The sequence below is a fragment of the Hemicordylus capensis genome, chromosome 16 (genome assembly GCF_027244095.1).
Source record: "Hemicordylus capensis ecotype Gifberg chromosome 16, rHemCap1.1.pri, whole genome shotgun sequence".
In the NCBI taxonomy this organism is placed as follows: Eukaryota; Metazoa; Chordata; class Lepidosauria; order Squamata; family Cordylidae; genus Hemicordylus; species Hemicordylus capensis.
In genome coordinates this window covers 11,288,555-11,311,934 of record NC_069672.1, presented here as the reverse complement: position 1 = coordinate 11,311,934, position 23,380 = coordinate 11,288,555, and the positions used below count along the sequence as shown (strand labels likewise).

Genomic DNA, 23,380 nt, shown 5'->3' with positions numbered 1-23,380 from the left:
ACACTGACTGGCAGCAGCTCTCCAAAGTTTCAGAGTCGGGTTTTAGAACATAGATTAGAACATAGGAAGCTGCCATATACTGAGTCAGACCATTGGTCCATCTAGCTCAGTATTGTCTTCACAGACTGGCAGCGGCTTCTCCAAGGTTGCAGGCAGGAGTCTCTCTCCTCCCTCTCTTGGAGATGCTGCCAGGGAGGGAACTTGGAGCCTAGATGTTCTTCCCAGAGCAGCTCCATCCCTTAAGGGGAATATCTTAAATGCTCACACGTCTAGTCTACCTTTCATATGCAACCAGGGCAGACCCTGCTTAGCTATGGGGACAAGTCATGCTGGCTACCACAAGACCAGCTCTCCTCTCCGAAATAAAACAGGGTATTTGATTGGGTATGTTTTGTTTTGTTTTTAATGGAGGGAACTCAAATTGTGTTGATTGGTTTGTTTGCGGGGGGAATTCGAGGGGGAAAAGAATGCAGTTCAAGTGAAGTTGTTCAGTGAGAGTTGGTCTGTGGGAGGAGAGCTGGTCTTGTGGTAGCAAGCATGAATTGTCCCCTTTGCTAAGCAGGGTTTGCTCTGGTTTGCATTTGAATGGGAGATTACAAGTGAGCACTGTAAGATAGTCCCCTTAGGGGATGGAGCTGCTCTGGGAAGAGCAGAAGGTTCCAAGTTCCCTCCCTGGCAGCATCTCCAAGAGAGTGATGAGAGAGATTCCTGCCTGCAACCTTGGAGGAACCGCTGCCAGTCTGTGAAGACAATACTGAGCTAGATGGACCAATGGTCTGACTCAGTCCAGTTCGTCAGCCTTTTTAAAAAAAACCCTCTAGTTCTCATTCAGCCATTCACTTTTCAAAAGTAATTTGGTAACTTCTTAAAGCCCTTCTTAAAGCCCCCCCAGGCTGCCACCCCATCTTGTGGCAGTGAATTCCATAGGTCAATTATGTGTTGGGTGAAAAAGCACTTCCTTTTGTCGGTCTGAAATTTCTTGGCAATCAGTTTCATGGGACGACCGCTGGTTCTAGTGTTCTGTGAGAGGGAGACAAATTTCTTTTTTCTAAAATAAAAACCCCCTGATGTTGTAGCCTTTCCTTGTATGGAAGGTGTTCTAGGCCCCTGAATATCTTGGTTGCCATCTTCTGCACCTTCTCTAGTTCTATAATGTTTTTTTTGAGATATGGTGACCAGAACTGTATCTGCAAAACACACCCCTCACTACCTTATAGGGTCCTCAAAATTATACTGATGGGGGGGAAAGGCACCCCAAAATATAATCTACTTCTCAATCTGCTCTGATTTATTTTAATCAGAAATGTAAATAAAATTATAAACTGAATAATGTACATTGTGGATCTACTTTATTCAGTTTATAATATTATTTACATTTCTGGGTTTTATTTACTATGATATGCTGTACATTTTTTGCCCAGTAGAGTTATAGACTGTGGAACTCTACTGGGCAAAAAAATGTACAGCATATCATCGTAAATAAAACCGAGATATTCCTTATACAACTAGTTAACCAAATTCACTCTCCATTATGAAAATCAAAGTCAGCATAGAAAATCTATCAAATAGTGCTCGTATTGCAATGTCTTGGAAGAGTCCCAAATGATGTTTCTCATGTAGTTCTAATGGGAATCATGTGCTCCAAGGGAATTTCTCACATTTCTTTGTCTGGTATACACTATTGAATGTCCCTCCTGAAGCATGACCTCTTGTAACATAGGAAGCAGCCATTTGCTGAGTCCTTGGTCCATCTAGCTCAGTATTGTCTTCACAGTCTGGCAGCGGCTTCTCCAAGGTTGCAGGCAGGACTCTCCCTCAGCCCGATCTTGGAGAAGCCACAGAGATTCTGCCTGCAAAGCAGATGTTCTACCTACCACTGTTCCTCTGCCTTCTTCAGCCAACCATTTCTCCAGCCCTGTTCTGCCTTTTCCCCAGATCTTTCGAAACTTGGAACTTTCTAACCTTTGACCAATTGAAACTGCGAACTATTGAACCTTCAAACTGTTGAACTTTTGTATTACTGAACCTTTGAACTGTCAGACATTGGAACCTTGGAAACTTCACACTATTGACAAAGAATAAGCAGCCTCATTAGAGAAAAATCAGCCCCATTGAAGCTGCTTTATCTTTAGCCCCATTCAAGACAAAGCAGTGGCATTAAAGACAAAGCAGTGGCATTAAAGCTGCTTTGTCTTTAATCCCATTAAAGAAAAAGGGCTCCATTAAAGCTGGTTGGTCTTTAAACCCATTAATGACAAAGCAGCCCCATTAAAGGCGTTCAAACTATTGCCCCTTTGACCCATTGACCCACTGCCCCTTTGACCCATTGACCCACTGCCCCTTTGCCCCATTGACCCACTGCCCCTTTGCCCCATTGACCCACTGCCCCTTTGCCCCATTGACCCACTGCCCCTTTGCCCCATTGACCCATTGACCCACTGCCCCATTGACCCACTGCCCCATTGACCCACTGCCCCATTGACCCACTGCCCCTTCAATCTATCAATGTATTGAACTTTAATGGGCTTAAAGACCAAGCAGCTTCAATGCCGCTGCTTTGTCTTTATTGGGAGAGTGGTTCGAAGGTTCAATAATTCGAAGGTTCAATCGTTCCAAGGTTCTAAAGTTCTAAAGTTCCACATCCTCAGAAAGCGAGTAAATGTTGAGTTGGAAGAAGAGGGGGAGGGAGACAGGAGGGTTCAACTGTACACAACACGGTTTCACTGATGCTTCAATAGTTCATCCACGGGGCGCATGTGACGCTTCTGTCTACAGATTCAGACCCTCGTCCATCTAGCCTGGTGCCTCTGGGCCAGTCGCTTCTCTCCCGGCCTAACCCACCACGCAGGGTTGTTGTGAGGATAAACATAACTATGTACACTGTTTTTGGGAAGTGGCATCGAGTCTGTGTAACCAAACTCGAGGGGAATGCATGTAGATAAAAAGGAAGCGCCCCCTTCACACAATAGGTAATTCATTTTTGAAAAATCCCGATTTTACGAAGTCGTGATGCTCACCGAGCTTAGGTCAGCTGGGACCATCGCCCCCAAGATCTAAGCTCAGTGACCATCACTGCTTCTTGAAATCGGGTGTTTCAAAAATGAATCAAGTCAATAAGACTTCTGATCTTCAATGAAGTGGGACCACATCAGGGCTATCCGCATGGAGGTAAAGTGTGCCATCAAGTCAATTTCGACTCCTGGTGCCCACAGAGCCCTATGTTTTACTTTTGATAGAATACAGGAGGGGTTGAGATAGCCAACCATATATTTATTTTATTTATTTATCAAATTTGTACACCTTCCCAAACTTTCGTCTCTGGGCGGTTAACATATATTGCTGGATGACAGTTCCCATGGGCCAAAGGCGGGAGTTGTAATCCAACAACGTCGGGGAATCCAAGCCTGAGGGCTTCTGCTCTTATGAACCCCCAAAGCTCCACGCAAGTTGCCACTTTCCGATACCCTCTCTGGACCATGAAGAACACCATCGCCTGACACCAGCTTTGGAAAAAAAACAGATTTATTGAAAAGGTCTGGAAAATAGTTATGCTCTCCACCACGTGAAAACAAGTTTTCAAAGCATTAACAGTAAGAAAACAGTAGGCATTTTTCTTTTTTAAAAGTCCTGGGGCAATGCCACGCCACTGTTAGGTTTGTGGGAAATGACACGGTTTTGCTCACTGTAAAAAGGTAAGGTCAGAAGTCAGGAAGACTTCTGAATTTCAGTCAGCGGGGCCAGCCGCACGGGGGTAGCCGGTCAAGCTGCATTTCTTACTCTTACATCAGCCATGGTTCTGGCCACCATGTTTGATGATGCTTAGAACAAGATATGCAAGATCATAAGGAAACGGCCAGAGATGCTGGGAGAAGCAGGTGGACAAGACGACAGTGGCAGCGAGAAAGCAGGTTGGACCTCCCCACCACGAAAGAACCCCTACCAAGAGCAACAAGCCACACGTTTTCTCGGAGGCTGGCTTGACACAAGTCGTAGGTCTCTATAGCCACCCTGCCTCATGACCTGTAGTTCCCAATCTATGGCTCACAATTCTGCCTGCCGCTCAGACAAAATAGACACACCTCCCCAACACCGGATGAAGCACACAGGCCCCTCTGGTACCAACAGTCTCAGGCGATCTAGCCAAAATAAGATTTTAGAGAAGGAAGGTGCTGTGTACGGATCTCAGAATCACTGCTTAGTTTGGAGGGCGCAGTGTTGAATTAGGCACACAGCACAGAGAAGTGGGCTTTAATACTTATGCCTCCTTGCCCTTCCCTTCTCGAGGTCTGCGGCTAACCGCCTTCCCCTGCTTGTTGTAGGAAGCAGAAAGAAGGGTGGCCTATTGCAGCAGGGAAGGAACAGGTGGGAAAGCACAGTGCCTATGTCGTCAAGGTTTCCCTGGGTTGCCGTTTGGCAACTCTCAATGCCAATGGAAACAGACTCGCTGGGAATAAATTTTCCTAAAAAAACGCCAGCACAAGGATGATGGCCTCTACTTACTCAGTGGCCGGCCCCAAGAGGGAGCAGTAGAATTCTGCAGCTCTGTTATGCCGACATCCCTCCATGGCAGCCTCACATCCCTGTAAGCACTGGGGGAAATCTTAAGACATCTGCCTGGCCCAGATTGCAAAGGCTAGAATGAACCTGGACAAACAGGCAAATCCAAGGCTAACGGAATCAGGCACGTTGCCACTTTCTCAACGACTGTAGCCGCAAGCAAATATTCAAGTTAATACTATATATACCCACTGGCAAGAGAACATCTACTATATAAGGCCATATTTTTTTTAACAAAGCTTTCAATATTATTGTGCCTAAAATGTGCAAAAAACGTTATCGACGGAATCAGAAAATTTGGACATCGTTTCTGATTCCGTTACTGACTTATTTTGCATGTTCCCACTGCTATAGATAATATTTAAGGGTCTTGTTAAAAAAATTGGCCTTATATGTTCTCTTGACAATTGGGCATATATAAGATTAACTTGAAAATTTGCTGTTCTGGCTACAATCATTGAAAAAAGTGGCAACTTGACTGATTCTGTTACCCTTGGAATTGCCCCAAGTGCCTTAAGACAACAGAGCTCTGTGGAGCTGTGTTTTATCACCATGGTGCTTTACAGCAGCAAGTTAGATGCCCTGTCTGCAAATTATAAAAGCTATTTTGATACTTGCTGTTCCTGAAGGGCCCAGCTCCACCACCAGCCAGACTGCCTGCCTGTAGGGCAGAGAAGTCATTTAAACAAGGCGAGAAAGTTAAGGACACCGATACATATACGGATGTGTCCTTCAACTGAATTAGTTAGGAGGGAGTCATCACAGAATGCCATTACAGGGAAGAATTTATACAAAAGCTCTACTTTAAAAGAAAAACCAGATTTTCTTCACCTCTATGAAACAATTCTCTAGTTAAAAATATATATCTATTTCAAAATGCCAATTTTTTTCTGGGTTTTGAAAAAAGGAACTTTCAAACCATACAATCTAAATACGGCTAACTTTATTTCGCCGCCTAATTATTCTACTAATCTCGTTGCCCACGTCAATGCGTGTCATAGGAACGCTAAAAATCAGGTGCTTACCCCCTGCTCCTTTTCTTAATTATTGCATTTAAGAAAAAAGCAAACTGCCTTTCTAAAGCCAAGCTCCTTTTTGAACAGCTCGGGAAGTTAAGACTTCTGTTCGGAACAGAAAACCCTGCTGTTTGGAAAACCCGCAAGTGACTTTGAAGACTGCGGTAACACAAGAAGAACACAAAATTCAAGTGAAAACAAAGATCTGAAAAGCTGAACATCCTTCCAAAGAGGGGGGGACGGGACTCACAACTTTTTGCTTCTTCAGATTAGGCAAACATACCCCAATCCACTATTCTAGTCCACAAAACATTTACAAGACTCATTTTTATACAAACACACACACACACACACACACTTTTAGTGCAGTTGACACCATGGTCAAAGGTTGAAAAATTTTGCTCCATGCAAAATTAAAACTGACGAGGGCGAACACAAAGGATTGTGGGGAGAAGGAAGAAGAGGAGTCAAACAACACAGGCCCCCCCACCAATATTGTTGGACTACAACTCCCACCATCCCCTGCTACAATGGCTGGGGATGATGGAAGTTGTAGTCCAACGGTATCTGGAACTCAAGACTGGAAATCCCTTATGTAACAATCTAGACACTGTAAAGGTTAGGAGAAAGATCCCCCTGCCCCGATGTTAAGATAGCCACAAAACGCTGACAGAATTCTGTTTCACACACCCCCTTTCCACCAAATTTGTGCCACATCTTCACCTTTAAGCTGAAAACGTCCAATCCCTCGTAAGATTTTGACAGGAGAGAACCAGGTTCACCCGCTGGAATGTGGGGAGAAGACATTGGTGTAGACCAGGACTGCACAACTTGGGCCCTCCAGCTGTTCCTGGACTACAGCTCCCATCAGCCCCTGCCACAGTGACCAAAAGCCAGGAATGATGGGGGTTGTTGCCCAACACCTGAAGGAGGGCCGGAGTTGTACAGCCCAGGTGAAAACAGTGGGAAGGCCGCGACCACCCATACTGCGGAGTCGTCCTGAAATGGTTCCATTGATCTCTCCACCTCCTGTGAACTATAACCTTGCGTCCTCATGGAGAAGTTGTCCCCAGAAACAGTTTTAGGTCCAGAAACATCCTAGACGCTTCAAACAGTCCAGCTCACTACACCGCCCCCCAGCCCGGGTCACGACGCATCGGGATCTCGCAAAGAGAAACGGCACAATCTGAACACCCGAAACAAACCGGAAAGAAAATCATATCCATATATACACTCCCCGCATCCTTGCCTACGCAATGCCGAAAGAGCCACGTACAATCACATGAACGAAAAAATGCACCCACAAGAGAGAAGTTTCAAAAAGAGACGCCGTGTGGGGGGGAAACAACAACAATCGCGGTGTGCTTAAGGCACTGAAGCAATTGTACTAGGAATGTTTCGTGATCTTCGGATCGGACACTCGGGTTCTATCCTGCCCAGAACATGAGTCGCCTGATGGCCCTCTGCTCTAGCACCAGAAGCTTAATTGTAGTTCAGCGCCAAGAGGCCTCTTATGGGGTCCTGTCCCAAGCAGCCAAGGCCACGTTCAACGGTCCAGAAGACAGTATCCTAACCAGCCTGCATTTCCAGAGATGGCCCGCAATTCTAGGTTAGTTCCTAATGACTGGGAGGCTTCTGGGATCAGGCGAATAGGCTTGCTTACCCAATTCAAAAACTTTCAGAACTTGTTTCCTGGGCTGTTTCTAGCCTACCATGATGCCTCCGGTACGCAGCAGAGCAAAGAGGAGAAAAACGGACCCCACCTGAAAACCCCCTGCAACCGCTGTGGACCAGCCTTGCAAAAATCCATAGGGCAGATCCCCATGGAGTGCCAAAAGGGGAATTTCTTTATGCAGAAGGAGTTCATGCAGAAGGAGTTCATGAGCTCCCCACCACTCTACTCTATGTCCTCCGTTGCCACCTGAAACGCTGACTCCAAGATCTGGGGGCTGTTCACAGGGGCAATCGTAACAGGAAAAATCTCTGTAGCTGGGAGAGGAAATGGCAGAAATCCCATAGGTGCATACAATCGTGTTTGTTTTTTTAAAAAAAAATCTGCGTGTGCATGGTTGTTTTCTTTTTTAGAAAGCCTTGTGCACACAGAGGTGGCTTTTAAAAAAGAAAGCCTTGTGTGCACAGGAATTTTCTTTTTTTTAAAGAGCCTTTTGTGCAGATTTTCCTTTTAGAAAGCCTTGTGCGCAGAGATTATTTTTTTTTTAGAAAGCCCTGTGCACACAGAGATTAGAAAGCCTTGTGTGCAGAGAATTTTTTTAAAAAAAGAAAGTCCTGTGCACAGAGATTTTCTTTCTAGAAAGCCCTGTGTGCACAGGAATTTATTTTTAAAAGCCCTAGACTTTTTTGCGTCTTCTTCCTTGTATGTTATGGTGGAATCCACTGCCACAACAGCTGCATGGATTTGACGTGATCCACTGGAAACAACTCCAGCGCCAGCACTCTTGAAACCAAAAAAGGATCGTGCGGAAGCGTACAACTGCTTTCGCACATTTCTTTGCTCTTCGCCATTAGTCCTGGCCCGTGTTCCCTGGGACAAGGATTCCCTGATGCTGTTGACCACAACTCCCACAATCTCCAGCCAAAGGCCTCTGCAGCGGGGGATTCTGGGGATTGTAGTCAACAAGAGTGGGGAATCCCTGTCATACTACGTCGGCCTGTGTGCTCAGAGTCCATCGAAAGCTCTCCTGCGTCTTTCAAATACAACACGGGACTTTGCTTTACACACTTTAATGCCGCTGCTACAGCCAGAGCAGATCCGAGAAGATTAATCGAATCTCCACTGCTCTCTCTGCGGCACCGAATGCTAACAAAGTCTGGAGGTATAATGAAAACAGTGCAAATTTTTGTCAAGGGCAGGCGAATAATTAAAGGTCGGCTGTTAACACAAAGTGCAATCCTCTCCTAAGCCGCCGTCCAAGATATACTTCTTACACACCGAGGACAGAGGGAAACGAACATGAAGCAGATAAACGTATCCCGGTTGATCCACCTTTGGGAGAATTCGGCTGTAAACATAAGAGCTTTGTGGATTCGACAAAGAAGATAGGACGTTTTTGGTTGTTGTTTTTAAAGTGCCGTTTGACGAATGTCACATGTATTCGCAGAACGGCGACCAAGACAGAGAATTTGTGGATTTGCCAATATTGGTAAGAAGTCCCAGGAAAGGTCATCTGTTTTCACGAGGCCGCCGAAATGGTTCTCGCTAGAAGACACGGGATGCAGCCGAGAGCCTCTTTCTCTTTGCCCGGCTGGAAGCGCGCCCTCTGCTTTTCACCCGCCTCTCAAACCTTGCCGACAGACAGGAAAACATGATATCTGGTCATCAGCAGAACAGACTGATATGAGGTACACAGCTGTCTTTAAAAATATATATGTGTATATATATATTATATTGGTCTACTTCCAAGTAGCTACAGGCGTAAAAATACATTTTGTACACAAGGGGGAACTGCTGCCCGACAACTCCTCCCAGGAGTCCCTGCGAGTGCCGATGCTCAGAACTCCTCTTCCTCGTCCACGGCAAAGTTATTTTGCTTCTTCCGGACGTTCCAGTGCAGGCACTCGGCCAGGCTTTCGAACCAATCGCTCACGGGGTCTTGGAAACAGATCGAAGGCAGCGGGTAACAGGAGGTAGTGATGCTGATGCTGGAAGACACGGGAGAAGAATGCCCGGGGGGTTAGGATCATAGGAAGCTGCCATATCCTATCAGTCCATCTAGCTCAGGATTGTCTACACAGACTGGCAGCGGCTTCTCCAAGGTGGCAGGCAGGAATCTCTCCCAGCCCTATCTTGGAGATGCTGCCAGGGAGGGAACTTGGGACCTTCTGCATCACCCATTCATATGCAAACCAGGGCAGGCCCTGCTTAGCAAAGGGGACAAGTCATGCTTGCTGCCTCTCCTCACCTGTCCCCGTGGCAGATTTCCTGCCGCTTGCGTCCGTCGAACGAGACCCAGGCCATGTTCCGGGCGTCAGGAGACAGCATGATCTGAGGGGGAAAGAAAAGCATGTGATTTCCAAGAACCCTCAACAGCCGCTTGGCTCCGTAGCCTAGACGTGGTATATAACCCTTTCCTGATAAATACTTTCCTGGGGATATCGGAAACTTGGGCACATGGCTTTAATTCTACCGAGCTTGCCCAGAGGACTTGTGAGCTGAAGGGTGGCAGGAAATATATATATATATATATTTGAAAATTAAAACCTGCCACTAACGTTTGACCAAAGCCCTCGGCCGTGGCGACCCGCTGGGAGTGCCAAGCTTTGGAAAGGTTTAATGGCCTTTAGGCTTACTCTGGTGCGCTTGTCCGAAAACCAGGATGGAAGGGGGGAAAGGGAAGGAAGTTTTCGTCCAGGTAGACGACGCACGGGATCCTTTGGTCCCAAGCATGGGATGCAGAAGGACAGAGGAGGCTGCCTTAGACCAAGTCGGGCCCTCAACCCATCCAGCTCAGGACTGTCTACACTGACAGACCACCAGCCCTGCCCGGAGAGGTGGCCAGCCATTGAACCTGGGACCTTGGGCTACTAGTCGGAGGGCGATGGGCCACCTCCAGCATCTAAATCCCAGTTGCAGGGGAGCCACAGCAGGAGAGAGGGCCTGCCCTCAGCTCTTGCCTGTGGGCTTCCCAGAAGCATCTGGTGGGCCACTGTGTGAAGCAGGATGCTAGATAGGCCTTGGGCCCAATCCAGCAGGGCTGTTCTTATGTTCTAATAAACCCGCTGCGTGCAAAGCAGACCTTCTACGGAGCTAGAGCCCCATCCTTTCAAAATAGGAAGCTGCCTTCTAGTGAGCCAGACCCTTGGTCCATTCAGTTCAGGACTGTCTACCCAGGCTGGCAGCAGCTTCTCCAAGGTTGTGGGCAGGAGGAGTCTCTCCCAGCCCTGCTTGGAGATGTTGTCGGGGACTGAACTCTGGATCTTCTGCATGCCAAGCAGATGCTCTTCCAACGAGCTATCATCCCTCCCCATAACACACTGCAGAACAGGAAGCTGCTGAGTCAGAACCTCGGCCCGTCGCGTTCAGTGCTGCCAACTCTGACTGGCAGCAGCTCCCCGAGTTGTCAGGCGGGCGTCTCTCCCAGCCCACGCGGGAAATACTGCCAGGGATTGAACGTGGGGCCTTCTGCATGCTCTGCCACTGAGCTTCAAAACTAGGGAAGGCGGCAACGGACGGTTTTTGCCCAACCACATGACGCGTAGCCTCCTTTTGTCTCAAGGGTTGGGGTGGCAGCGTGAAAGGTAAAAACGATGATTGGGGGGGGGCTCCCTCTCCCGATGTGCCTTGCCGGATGGAGATGGAGCTGCCACGCACTAGCAGCATCTCCTCGAACAGGGACTCCCAGAGGTTGTGGACTACAACTCCCATCATCCCCAGCCAAAGGCCACCGCAGTGAGGGATGCTGGGAGTTGTAGCGTCCCTCCGAGAGAGAGCGGCTTGTCAAGCCGAAGCGAGAGCGGCAGGCTTCTCGCACAGCTGTGGATGACTCAGTCAGAGAACCTGATCTTCCTCTGGGGATTTAAGATGTTCTCGCCCCCCCCAGGTTATGTAAGAACGGTGCGATTGTTTTGTGGGGCAAGGGAGAAACCTGATCTCGCGCCCGGGCTGGGTCTGGTTAAACAACAGGCGGCTTAGGCGTGGGCGGTGGGCGTGTGGGTGACGTCTGAAGAAGGGATCACGTTCAGAGCACACCTTCAGTTCCACTCCGGCGGGGACGACGATCGGCCGGAAGGAGAGCGAGTGGGGGCAGATGGGGGTGATCATGATGGCCGGGACGTTCGGGTGGATCATCGAAGCCCCTGCGGCCGCCGCGTAGGCCGTGCTGCCGGTCGGCGTGGAGACGATGACCCCTGAGGGAGGGGAACAGAAGCGGTTAGTCCGTCAGGCTTGGGATGGGCCAGACCCCATCCGGGCAAGAGGCCCGGGTGACCCCGCAGCCCATCACAAGCCGGCAGCTATATAGGAAGCTCCTGGGGGTTATGGGGGCTGTAGTCTTAACCACACCTGGCGGCCCAACATAGGAAGCCGCCACAGACTGAGTCAGGCCGATCTAGCTCGGTACTGTCAACCCAGACAGGCAGCGGCTTCTCCAGGATTTCAGGCAGGAGTCTCTCTCAGCCCTACCTGGAGATGCTGCCGGGGATTGAACCTTCTAAACCCGACGAGCATCTGTGGCTGCCTTCTGAGTCAGACCCTTGGCCTCTCGAGTTCAGTGTTGTCTACACTGACCGGCAGCCGCTCTCCAAGCTTTCTGCCTTCTCTTGAGTCAGACCGTCTAGCTCAAGACTGTCTACACTGACTGGCAGCAGCTTTTCAGGGTTTTGGGCAGGAGTCTCTCCCAGTCCTGCTGGAGATACAGGTTATACCTGTATTTACCCGAAAGGAACAGGACACTGAATTTAAGATAACTCTCCGATTTCTAACATCAAAGAACGGGGTGGGTGGAGAGAGAGCCTAGTCTTGAATTCAGATAAATACGGCAGAGCTAGGGCAGGTCTCTGGTTACTTCTGAACCGGGCTGCCGTCTCTGCTTTCTGGCAAAGGGCGAAAAGGGCCTTACCGTCTCCTTGCACTGTGGTTATAAGATGGCCATCTAGAAAGACATCCACATTGGAAAGGTAGGAGGAGGGGCCCCGATCCACGACAACTTCGTTCAAGACCTGCCGAGAGGAAGAAAAAGAGGAAATTCAACACTCACATGAGAGTCAAGTATTTCGTGCATTCAGGCCCTAATCCAGGTTCTTTGAAACTTGCTGTTTTACAGAATTTGCTATTCTTCAAGGAAGCTGAGTAACTAGATAAAGCAACTCTCAGTGCTTTAAACAAATATTTATTTTAAAGTGTTTCTATCCCGCCTTCCAGCATATAGCTACTTTGTACGGCTTACAGTAAAACAATAAGCAGCCATACAAACAAACATAAAACCAGGACAGCTGCTAAAATAAGAGGCAGGCAAAGACAAAAGAGCGGTCCAGAGGAAAAACCGACTAAAGCAGGATTACAGTGAATCTTAAGAGGCTTCTTTTCAAAGGAGGGTGTTCAAATTCTTTTTAAAATTCATCCAAGAGTTTATACAGAAAGAGGAATAGAATGGTTCTCTGTCTGCAAGGGGCTCACAATCTACAAAGAAACAAAAGAGATGCCAGCAACAGCCACTGGGAGAGATGCTATGCAGGGTCAGAGAGAGATTAATTATTAATATTTTTAATATTAATAATAATATTTATTATTATTAAATTTAGTGGTTCTGGGAAAAGAGAACAATCCTGGTGCCAATAGTTGTGGGTGCCCTTGGTGCAGTACCAAAAGAACTTGAACGCCATCTGGACACCTTGGGCATCGATAAAATTACAACACATCAGCTACAGAAGGCCACACAACTCGGGACAGCACGAATACTACGTTATCTTTAATTTCTCTTTAGTTATCCTAGACCCTTGGAAAGAGCCCGATAACTAAAGTACCAAATCCAGTCAATAACATCTGGTAGACTGTGTGCAAACAGCATAATAATAGAAAATATTTATATTCTGCCCCTCCAGGACAATATTCCTCGGGGCAGCTCACAACAACATAAACACAGTATAAAATTACAAACAAAACAGTAAAACTGATAAGGCACTAGACATCATGAAGTTAATACTAACTTTATAACAACTTTGCGGTCTCCCTGCTAAATAGAAGACAGTCGCCACTTTAAAAAGGCGCCTCGTGGCCCAGTTAGCAGGAAAAAATGGTGAACTTAAGATCCCATTAATTTCAGTGGGGCTTAGCCACCACTAACGCAGTCTGGATCCTGCCCACTGTGTGAAGTGGGGTAGAAAAACCCTAACGAAACTAGCTGAAGCTAGATCTGAAACGGTGCGGCGCCCTGCTCGAGAGACACAGGGTCTTCCGAATCGAGAATCGAAGCGACTCGGGACGCGAACCAGCCGAGAAACGAAAGCAACCGGGGAAACCAGCCGGCTAAGTCATATCGAAAGGGGGAGCAAAAATCAAGCATGACGTCCCCCCTGCCCAAGCTACCGACCTGATATTGCATGACTTGCTTGAACATTTCTTTCTCCAGGCTCTGAGACACCAGCCCGTTCTCTTCGATCCTGTTCTGGAGGATGGCTTTCTTCTCCCGGTGCTCTTTGACGACCTTCACTTTCAGCCGGCTTCGGAGCACCAGGGCCGCGTTGCCTGCAAGGGGGTGACAGAGAGGTGGAAGTGGCGGGTTCCAGGCAAAGCCGTGCCAAGGAGCTGTTCCTAGGCTTGAGCATCTAGCTAACTAGGGAGATTTAATTAAAAGCTCTCCCAGGATCAGGGAGTGTTCAGTCCCACCACCCAATCCTTTGCTAAGGAACCGCATGCTGCCTCCCCTAGACCAGATCTCCCCCCCCCCCAATAATTTCTATTTAAAAGAAATTAAATAGCTTAATTGCTGTTGAAACTGGATCATTAGGAAGGGAGCCTCCAAGATGAGGAGGGGTCTGGAAACCAAGTCTTTTGAGGCATGGCTGAAAGAGCTGGGTTCGTTTATATGGATGTGCAAATCGATTCAAATTGATTCGACTCCAATCTGGGTGATTCAAGTTTTTCCGAATCCAATCACCCCTTAAAAAGGACAATTCGATTCAAGTTTGAAATGAATTTTCGACATTCAGTTCGAGAGCCATTTGGCACCTTTTAAAAACCATTCGGGCCCCCTTACTGGTTAAAAACACACACGCCAAAACAGCGTCAAATCATTTTGAATCGAATTTTCAGACCAGATTCAAATTCAAAACGAATTTTTGGAGCTTGATTCAAACTCAAAATGAATAGAAAAATTCATTCTGTGCACACCTCTATTTTAGCCGGGAGAAGATAAGACTAAGGGGGAATAGGAGAGCTGCCCACAAATATGTGATACTCTGTCACACTGAAGGAGGAGTCGAATTGTTCTCTATTGCTCCTCGGGCAGGAGTAGAACCGGTGGGCAGAAATGGCAAGGGAGCAGATTTAGGCCAGATATTAGGAGGGATTCCCTGGCTAAAGCAGTTTATATAAAAAAAAGACGGTTCCCTCCGTTTCGTTTTGAGAGAAAGCCCTCTGACTTCTGTCTGAAATCTTGGGAGAGCTGCTGCCAGTCAGAGTAGACAAGGCAGAGCTAGATGGACCAAGGGTCGGACTCAGTCTGGCAGCTGCCTGTGTTCCCATATGGACTGGCAGGTGGAATTCATATGGCTGCCTCGTGGTGCCTTGTGGCATTCGCAAGAGCCCATGAAGGTTTATGGTTCGGCCCAAACGCTTACCTTCAATCACCTGAGTGACTTGGGACTGGAAGTTCTCAAAGTTGAAGGGGGTAAGAAATCCGAGCGAGCCCAGATGGAAAGCCATAACTGGGGGTACGCTGCCCTGTTGGGAAGAAGAGAGGTTCAATAACGGTGGAATGCTTTGCTCAGCAGCAGAAAGGAACTAAAAACATGCATGCTTCAGGCACCAGAAACAGGAAGCTGCCATCTACCGAGTCAGACCATTGGTCCATCTCGTTCAGTATTGTCTTCACAGACTGGCAGCGGCTTCACAAAGCTGCAGGCAGGAGGCTCTCTCAGCCCTATCTTGGAGATGCCGCCAGGGTGGGAACTTGGAACCTTCTGCATGCAAGCATGAAGATTCTCTCCCCTAAGGGGAATCTCTTACGGTGTCCACGTGTAGTCTCCCATTCAAATGCAAACCAGGGCAGACCCTGCTTAGCTAAGGGGACAATGCATGCTTGCGACCACAAGACCACCGCTCCTCCCATAAGGACTGTTAAGGTCACATCTTTCCCCCATTTTTTTTTTTAAAGAAAGAACCATTAACTTTGCAAGTGGGCTTTTTAAATGGCAAATTTTAAAGAGAGAACTCTTTCTGTTTTATTGTTAAAAGCTGTTACCCATCCCCTAGTTCTTCAGAAGGCTTGGGATGGAATCTGAGTAAAGGTGCCTCTTTGGAAAGCTGTAAGACGCTTCTTATCTGCCATAAGACCTTGAATCAAGGTTAAAGCTTTTGTGGCTGAAATAGATGGGTGTATAAGCATGGAAGGAGATCAGACAGACAGAGGAAGGAAGAAAAGCAGATGGATGGATAGACAGCAACCGACAAGGACGGAAGATCTCTCACTCACCGGGAAAAGTGAAGAGGCATAAAGTAAGGTCCCGTCTCCTCCCAGGCAGATGATAAAGTCTATCTGATTGGAGATATCATCATAATCTAAAAAAGGAAAGTTTCAAAGACAAATCGTAAGGAAACAAACTCCACCCAATTTTATCAAATGGATATAAGCAGAAGACAAGATTTTTTGTTGGGATTTTCGCCCCACCCTCTCATTTGATCAGGCACCTTCGGCACAAATGTGTTGTACGCCGCCCAGAGACACAGGTTTTGGGCGCTATACAAATACGTAAAATAAACAACCTCTCCCATCTGTGGCCACATCCCTTTTCTTTAAGAAACAGGACATTAAAAAGCAAAGTGCCTCTGTTCATGTACAGAGCACCTTCTCTCTCCCCACCAAATAGCAGCCTGTACCCCACACATGTGGGATTAAAAGGAGGCCCTCCCAGGTCCCGATTCGCACTCAGGCCTGAATGCTAGGCAGGGTGGATTTGATTTAAATCAAACTGATTTAAATCAAATCCACCATGATGCTAGGAGTCTTCTTCGGCCAGGAAGAGGGAAGGCTGAGATACAAACAGGGCCACTACCTTCACTGAAAGTGCAAAACTTCTTTTTCACTGGTCCAAAACTATCATCGTGCGCGATGGCTGGGTCCTCCAGCACTTTCTTCTCTACATAGACGATCATGTTGTTCACCTGAATGGTGGAAGGGCAAAGAGGTCAGAGCTAAAAGCAACTGCTACAACTTGTTCACCAGGTTCCTAATAAAGCACACACACCCCCCCACAGCTCTCCCCAAAAGGCAAAAGCGAGACAACCAACAAGGGAGCAGAAAAATCAAGACGACCCCTGGTCAAATGCAGAGAAAACTAGAACAGAAAAGCTCAGTGGAAGTGCATCGGCTTTGCAGGCAGGTCTCCTGCAAAACCCCTGCTAACTGAGCAAAGAGGCACCTTTTTAAAGGGGTGATTCTCTGTATTTAGCAGGTGGAGAGCAACTGACCCTATCCAACCCCAGAACAGCACCCCTCCAGTGGCTGTGGCTGGCATCCACCTTAAGTTTCTTTTTAGATTATTTTGTTTCTTTTTATATTACTTTATGTTTCTTTTTAGATTATTTAGTTTCATTTTCAATTACCTTATGTTTCTTTTTAGATTGTGAGCTCTTTGGGGACAGGGGACCATCTTATTTATGTATTATTCATTTTTCTACGTAAACCGCTTTGAGAACTTTGGTTGAAGGGCAGTATATAAATATATCCATCCGCGTAGTAGTCTCAGGTTCACTCCCTGGCAGCCTTTCCAGGTAGGGCTGGGAAAGACTCCAGCCTGAAACCTTGGAGGGCTGCTGCCAGTCAGTGTAGACAGCAAGGAACGAGCTAGACCATGGCCCGGCTCAGAAGGCAGCTGCCGATGCCCATCCATAGCTTAAAGGTAGAGCATCTGCTTTGCACGCAGAAGGTCCCGGGTTCAATCCCTGGCAGCATCTCTAAGTAGGGCTGGGAGAGACGCCTGCCTGAAACCTTTAGTTAGACATATACATAGTTCCTCTTCTTGATCATGTTATATTATTATGTAATGATGTCATCTTTAGTTGAAATTAAAAACAAACACAAAACAATAATGTAGATCCTCCTTTATTTCAACAGGACTTAGGCATGTCTGACTTGGTCTAGATCCTGCCCAGCCTGTCTGATTTCCCTTTTTTGAATAGTGACCAGAAATCACAGGGGTGGGTGTGTTTTAACTCTTCTTTTTCTGCCTTTCCTCAAACCTAAATTTCTTAAGACTCTCTCTAAATTATACTGCTCGCCTCTAGAAGGGGCCACACAAATCACTGAAGACCCAAGACCTCTTTGACTGCACCAGGGGCCGCCCACAGACTTCCAAGCATCACTTTGCAAGCATAAGGACTAGAAACTTGCCCCTTGTTTTTAAACTAAGATGCTCAGGAAGCCCTGGCTTTAAGTTGCGGTGGGTCCCATCTAGTTCAGCATTGCCTACACCAGGGCTGCACGTCAGCCTTCCAGCTGTTCTCGGACTACGACAACGGCATAACCACAGCCACGACTCCCATAATGCTCAGGGGTGATGGGAGGTGTCGTCCAATACCTGCAGGAGGGCTGGGGTTGTGTGGCCCTGTGCTCTACACCAACCGGCAGCAATTCTCCAAGTCTGCAGGCCGGAGTCTCTCTCAGTCCCAACTTGGAGATGCTGCCAGGGAGGGAACTTGGAACCTTCTGAATGAAAGCCTGCAGACGCTCTTCCCAGAGTGGCCCCATCCCCTAAGGGGAATATCTTACAGTGCTCACATGTAGTCTCCCATTCATATGCAAACCAGGGCAGACCCCGCTTAGCAAAGGGGACCATTCACGTTTGCTACCCCAAAGCCCACCTCTCCTCCTACAACCCAGCTCAGTACCGTCTAGAGCAGGCCTGCTCAACTTCGGCCCTCCTGCAGATGTTGGCCTACAACTCCCATAATCCTTGGCTATTGGCTACTGTGGCTGGGGATGATGGGAGTTGTAGTCCAAAAACACCTGGGGGGGCCTAAGTTGAGCAGGCCTGGTCTAGAGCAGCGATACTCAACGTTGGGTCTCCAGACGTTATTGGACTTCAACTCCCATCATCCCCAACCAAAGGCCGCTGGGGCTGGGGATGATGGGAGCTGAAGTCCAGGAACATCTAGAGACCCAGGGTTGAGAATCCCTGGTCTAGATCGGCGCTTTCCAACTCCGGCCCTTTTGCAGAGGATGGCCTACAACTCCCACAATCCCTGGCTATGGGCCACTGTGGCTGGGGATGATGGGAGTTGTAGTCCCAAGGCTGAGCAGCCCTGGTCTAGACTGACTGGCTGGCGGTTCTCCAAGGCTTCAGTCGGGGGTCTCTGCCAGGCCGGCAAGGAACTGCCAAGGCTTGAGCCGTGGGCCTCGTTCAGGCGTCCCCTCCCTGGCGTCCAACCTACCTCCGAGAGATAGATGCACAGGTCTTTAAAGGGCTGCAGGAGGCTGGCGTCCCGGATTTTCTTGATCACCAGGACACTCTTGGGAGGCTTGTTCCATGTCAACCGCTGGCTTGCTGGGTCCTGAATGTGCCTGCGGAGACCGAGACAGAGAAACAGGTCACCCCCGGCAAAGCAGTCCCATCCGACGCGGCTCGCAGTCTATGCGTCCAGAATGCCCAGTGGTGGCAAGGCACAGAACGTGGACTTTATTTATTTATCTGTGGTTTATTTATTACGTTTTTCTATCCCGCTCTTCCCCCAAGGAGCCCAGAGCGGTGTACGACATCCTTCAGTTTCTCCTCACAACAACCCTGTGAGGTAGGTCAGGCGGAGAGTGAAGTGACCGGCCCAGAGTCACCCAACAAGCCACATGGCTGAAGGGGGATTTGAACTCGGGTCTCCCTGGTCCGAGTCCAGCACTCTAACCACGACACCACACCACGCTGGCTCTCTTGGACCCACTCCCACCAAACGGCCAAAAAACGTCCTTTGCACGCTCAGAACAAGTGCGGCTGGGCCTTCGCTGGGCTATTCTGTTTTCCCAGGAACCGGTTTCACGGGGCAGAACTGATGTGGAATTCTCCTTCTGCAGCCTGAAGTGGTTAGCCCGTTTCAAAAACCAAATGTGTACCCAAGAAAAGCAAATATTTTGGACGGATGATTTACAGTGACATTAAAAAAAAATTTTTTTTTTCAAACATGGTGCAATGAATAATTTCTCTCTCTCCCTTTTGGTGCAATGTGGGAAGCTCCCCGCATTAAACTTGTCGGAGGATTTCCTCTTCTGTCCTTGTCACAGGAGAGCTGTTCCTCTTCTGTTGCCCGTGAAAGTAGTGGGCAAAGCGGGTGTTTCCAAAGACTAAATTACCAAAACCTTTCCGTCCCTAGGCAACCTCGGTGAAAGGCCGAACCACCCTTGTGTGTCTATCATTTTATGGTGGCATGCGCTCTCTGTTTACACTAGAGATGTGCAAAAAATGTGACCGAACCGATTCAACTCAAATCTGCTTGCACCGAATGGGATTCGTTCGAATCGATCCAAATCAGAGCAAATTGGAATCAAATTCACGTTTGAGTGAATTTGATTTCAAGCTCAGCCAGATCCGAATGAATCCCATTCTGTGCAAACAGATTCGAGGCGAATCGATTCGGATTCACTTCAAATTCAGTCCAATTTTTTTGCGTATCCTTAATTCACACTGGGCGCTAGCGGAGCCCTAAGCACATGTTCCCAGTTCTCTGGCTGTGCACTGCAGGAAAAGGTTCACTAATGACGGGCCACTCGTATTTCGTGAAAGCGTGTCTGCCATTACTGAGCTGGCTGTTGAGGAAACCTGGGAATGTTTCCAGGAAGTCCAGAGTTTCTAGGGGCAGCGCCTGGCCCTAAAATAGATGGGACAGCGGCAGTCCTGTGCACAGAATTGATTCGGCAGGGGAGTCCCTATAGAACGGAAAGGGTGGGGGTTAAAAGCAGAGAGTGGGCCCGCAGGGAAGAGGGACCTGAACCCCCTTCCTCCAAGACCACTCTTTTGTTTAGCAATTTTTCCTCCCCAAAGGAATGCATGATCAGAAGAACTCCCATTCAAATATATCAGCACAAGAAGGTGGCCTCCCACCGAGTCAGACCCTTGGTCCATCTCACTCAGCGTTGTCGGCACGGGCTGGCAGCAGCCCTCCAGGGTGTCAGGTAGGGGCCTTTCCCAACCCTACCGGGAGATGCTGCCCGGGATTCAAGCAGGGACCTCCTGCATGCAGAGCAGATGCTCCGTCACTGAACTATGGGTGCTCCCGAGGGACATATGCAGCTGCCTTCTGCGTCTGACCATGGCTCCATCTACCCCAGTCTTGTCGGCGCTGACCGGCAGCAGCCCTCCACGGATTCAGGCAGGGGTCTTTCCCAGGCCTACCTGAAGACACTGCCAGGTCTCCAACCTGGGACCCTCCACAGGCAAAGGAGGGGCTGGCCCCATCCTCAAGAAAAATGACTTTTACCATATTGACCTGAGATCAGGTTCCCCCTCATTTCTTTCCTGTTAAATATGGGTGGGTAGGTGCGTGGGTGTTGTCTTGGGTTCAGAGACCTCTTTCTTTTGGGTAAATACAGGCGTAAACCGAACCCGACAGGGTTCTGCTACCATATATAACCAGCCCTCTCCGTTCCAACTAAACAACAGATGTTCTGCAGATTAAAAATGCCATTATTCCCTGACACCGACGGAAAATTCAAGGGGGAGAGCATCACTCAGGGCAGTCGGCAGGTACCTACGAAAGATGATCTCTACCAGTTCACACCTGCCTGCCTGCCTGCCTGCATCCCCCAAAGATGGCAGAGCCGGAGATCTGGCAAGCGGCAGGCGGCGAAGGAGTCACCGCTCGCCCCGGGCAAGTGCCGACCAGTTGAGCTGGCTTGTGGCTCGCTGGATCGAAAGACGTGTCCTTCCGCAAGGCAAAGTGGGGCTAGGCACACAGGCAGCCAGACAGTCTGAACTGTCCTCCGGCCAAACAGCGTACTGAGGTTATTCTTTCATGGGGACATCGAGAGCTGCCTTCGGCTGAGTCAGACCCCTGGTCCATCCGGCTCAGCGTGTTCTGCACTGACTGGCAGCAGCTCCTCAAAGGTTCCAGGCAGGGGTCGTTCCCAGATCTGCCTGGAGATACTGCCAGGGGGTTGAACCCGGGGCTTTCTGTATGCCCAGCAGATGCTCCTCCGCTGAACTACGGCCCCGGCCCCCTAAGGGGCCCATATATGACAGCAGACACTTCTCACACGCAGCCACCCATCCAAATGCAAACCAGGGCAGCCTCTGCTTAGCCAAGGGGGGCCATTCATGCTCGCGACCACAAGACCGGCTCTTCCCCCGGTGGCTTCAACCTGACAGCCCACGCACCTTATGCAACCGGCGGTGATGGCGTCGAGTCAAGCACGGCGCTCTCAAGCTTGTTTTGTTACGATTATGCAACCTCCTGCTTGCACTTTTTCGCCCAAGCTCACCCTGCACACCCAGACCGGGGGTGGCTCAAAAGATCAAATGACATAATTCCTCCCCAAAGGGCGGGGCGGGGGGCATTTGGGGAGGGGGCGGCTCATCCATCCTCGGACCGCAGCACAGCAGGATCCACTGGAAAAGGGGGGGGGAGATCACAAGATGCGCCCCCCCCCGTTGCTTGATTTCTACAAAGATGATCTGGAAACACCCCCTGGGATCCGTTAGGACATCCCCTCTAAGACCCGGTTTGTGAGGATTCTCTGATGTTTTTAAAGTGGAGAATGTAGGAAGCTGCCTCCTACTGAATCAGACCCTCGGTCCATCTAGGTCAGTACTGTCTACACTGACTGGCAGCGGCTCCCCAAGGTTCCAGGCAGGAGTCTCTCCCAGCCCTACCTGGAGATGCTGCCAGGGATGGAACCGGGGACCTTCTGCATGCAAAGCAGATGCTCTCCCACTGAGCGATGGTCCCTCCCCGCAAAAGCCAGCTACAAAGGAAGCCGCCTCTGACTGAGTCAGACCCTTGGGCTCTCTAGCTCAGTATTGTCTACACTGACTGGCAGCAGCTCGCCATGGTTTCAGGCAGGGGTCTTTCCCAGCCCGACCTGGAGATGCTGCCAGGGAGGGAAACCGGGATCTCCTGAATGCAAAGCCGAAGCTCTCCCACGGAACTACAGCCCCATGATCATGGCTCAGACCCACATGCTCAGCCGAAACCACCTCACAGCCTCCTTTGCGAGCACAGAGGAGGAACGTCTGCTGCCCTGAGCATCAGACGGAGCGCTGGAGAATATTTTCATCTTCAACCATAAGGATGACTGACATTTCATGTGTGCCTCCAGGGCTCAGCCCTGGTGCTGAAGAAGAGGAGACACCAGACAGCCCCAGCACAAACTGGGATCTCCATACTCCCCAACGGCAGCAAAGGCCATCGTGGAAACCACAAGAATCAGTTCCCTCCTCGGTTGGCGGCCAGAGGCACTCAGAAAGTGGCCTTGGGCGTATCACTCCAAGTTCACCACCACAGGTTGTCTTCGGGAGCGTTCCAGACTTGGAGGGTGGCAGGACCGCAAAGTAACAAAGAGCAAATGAGGTCCCATGGACGGACGGACGCGCATCTTGAACCCGGAGCATCAAGCACAGAGGAAAGGCTCACGTTTCCTTCGAGGGCCACCTCTCGTAGGAGCTTCTGTTCTAGGCCATGTTTTGCCCCGTGTCCAGAAAGGGGCCCTGGGATTTCTCCACCTCCATATTATCCAGGGGTGGACAATATTCGTGAGAGCTTCCCCGGACGTCTGCTTGCCCAGGAGCAAAGCTGAGACTGGACACTGATTTTTATTTCGCTTTAAAATGGTAAAAACACCCACTGGATACAAGACAAGAGACACAACTGAAAGGTACCAGGGAATTTCGCCGGATTGCATGATCTGGAAAAGCTGGGCACTGAAATTCATTTTAAACTAAACTCATTCGTGCGCTGCGTTCCAAATATATTGCTCCTCTCATAGATACCCTGACAATTCGAATGAATTTTATATACACTTATTTCTTTCCGACAAACACACTCGCGTCTCACACTCAGTAGCCAAATTCTGTACGGCTGCGATTAAAAGCCGCCCGTGGTGTGTCAGAAACAGTCAATTTCAACCATCCCTCTTTTTTATTTCTTTTAAATT

General features: G+C 49.0%; 1 protein-coding gene across 6 annotated transcripts in view; it reads right to left on the bottom strand.

The window, feature by feature from the left end:
* Positions 1 to 3,504: 3,504 nt before the first annotated feature.
* NADK (NAD kinase) overlaps positions 3,505 to 23,380 on the bottom strand; it is a 42,886-nt gene continuing 23,010 nt past the window's right edge. For all 6 annotated transcript variants that reach the window (XM_053281185.1, XM_053281184.1, XM_053281187.1 and 3 more), the window contains 9 exons: positions 18,679 to 18,808; positions 16,302 to 16,410; positions 15,722 to 15,807; positions 14,868 to 14,970; positions 13,619 to 13,773; positions 12,149 to 12,248; positions 11,281 to 11,438; positions 9,494 to 9,576; positions 3,505 to 9,233 (listed from right to left, as the gene is read on the bottom strand). In XM_053281185.1, coding sequence (XP_053137160.1) covers positions 9,083 to 9,233; positions 9,494 to 9,576; positions 11,281 to 11,438; positions 12,149 to 12,248; positions 13,619 to 13,773; positions 14,868 to 14,970; positions 15,722 to 15,807; positions 16,302 to 16,410; positions 18,679 to 18,808 — 1,075 coding nt within the window. In that variant the 3' untranslated portion in view covers positions 3,505 to 9,082. The remainder of the gene's footprint in view (positions 9,234 to 9,493; positions 9,577 to 11,280; positions 11,439 to 12,148; positions 12,249 to 13,618; positions 13,774 to 14,867; positions 14,971 to 15,721; positions 15,808 to 16,301; positions 16,411 to 18,678; positions 18,809 to 23,380) is intronic.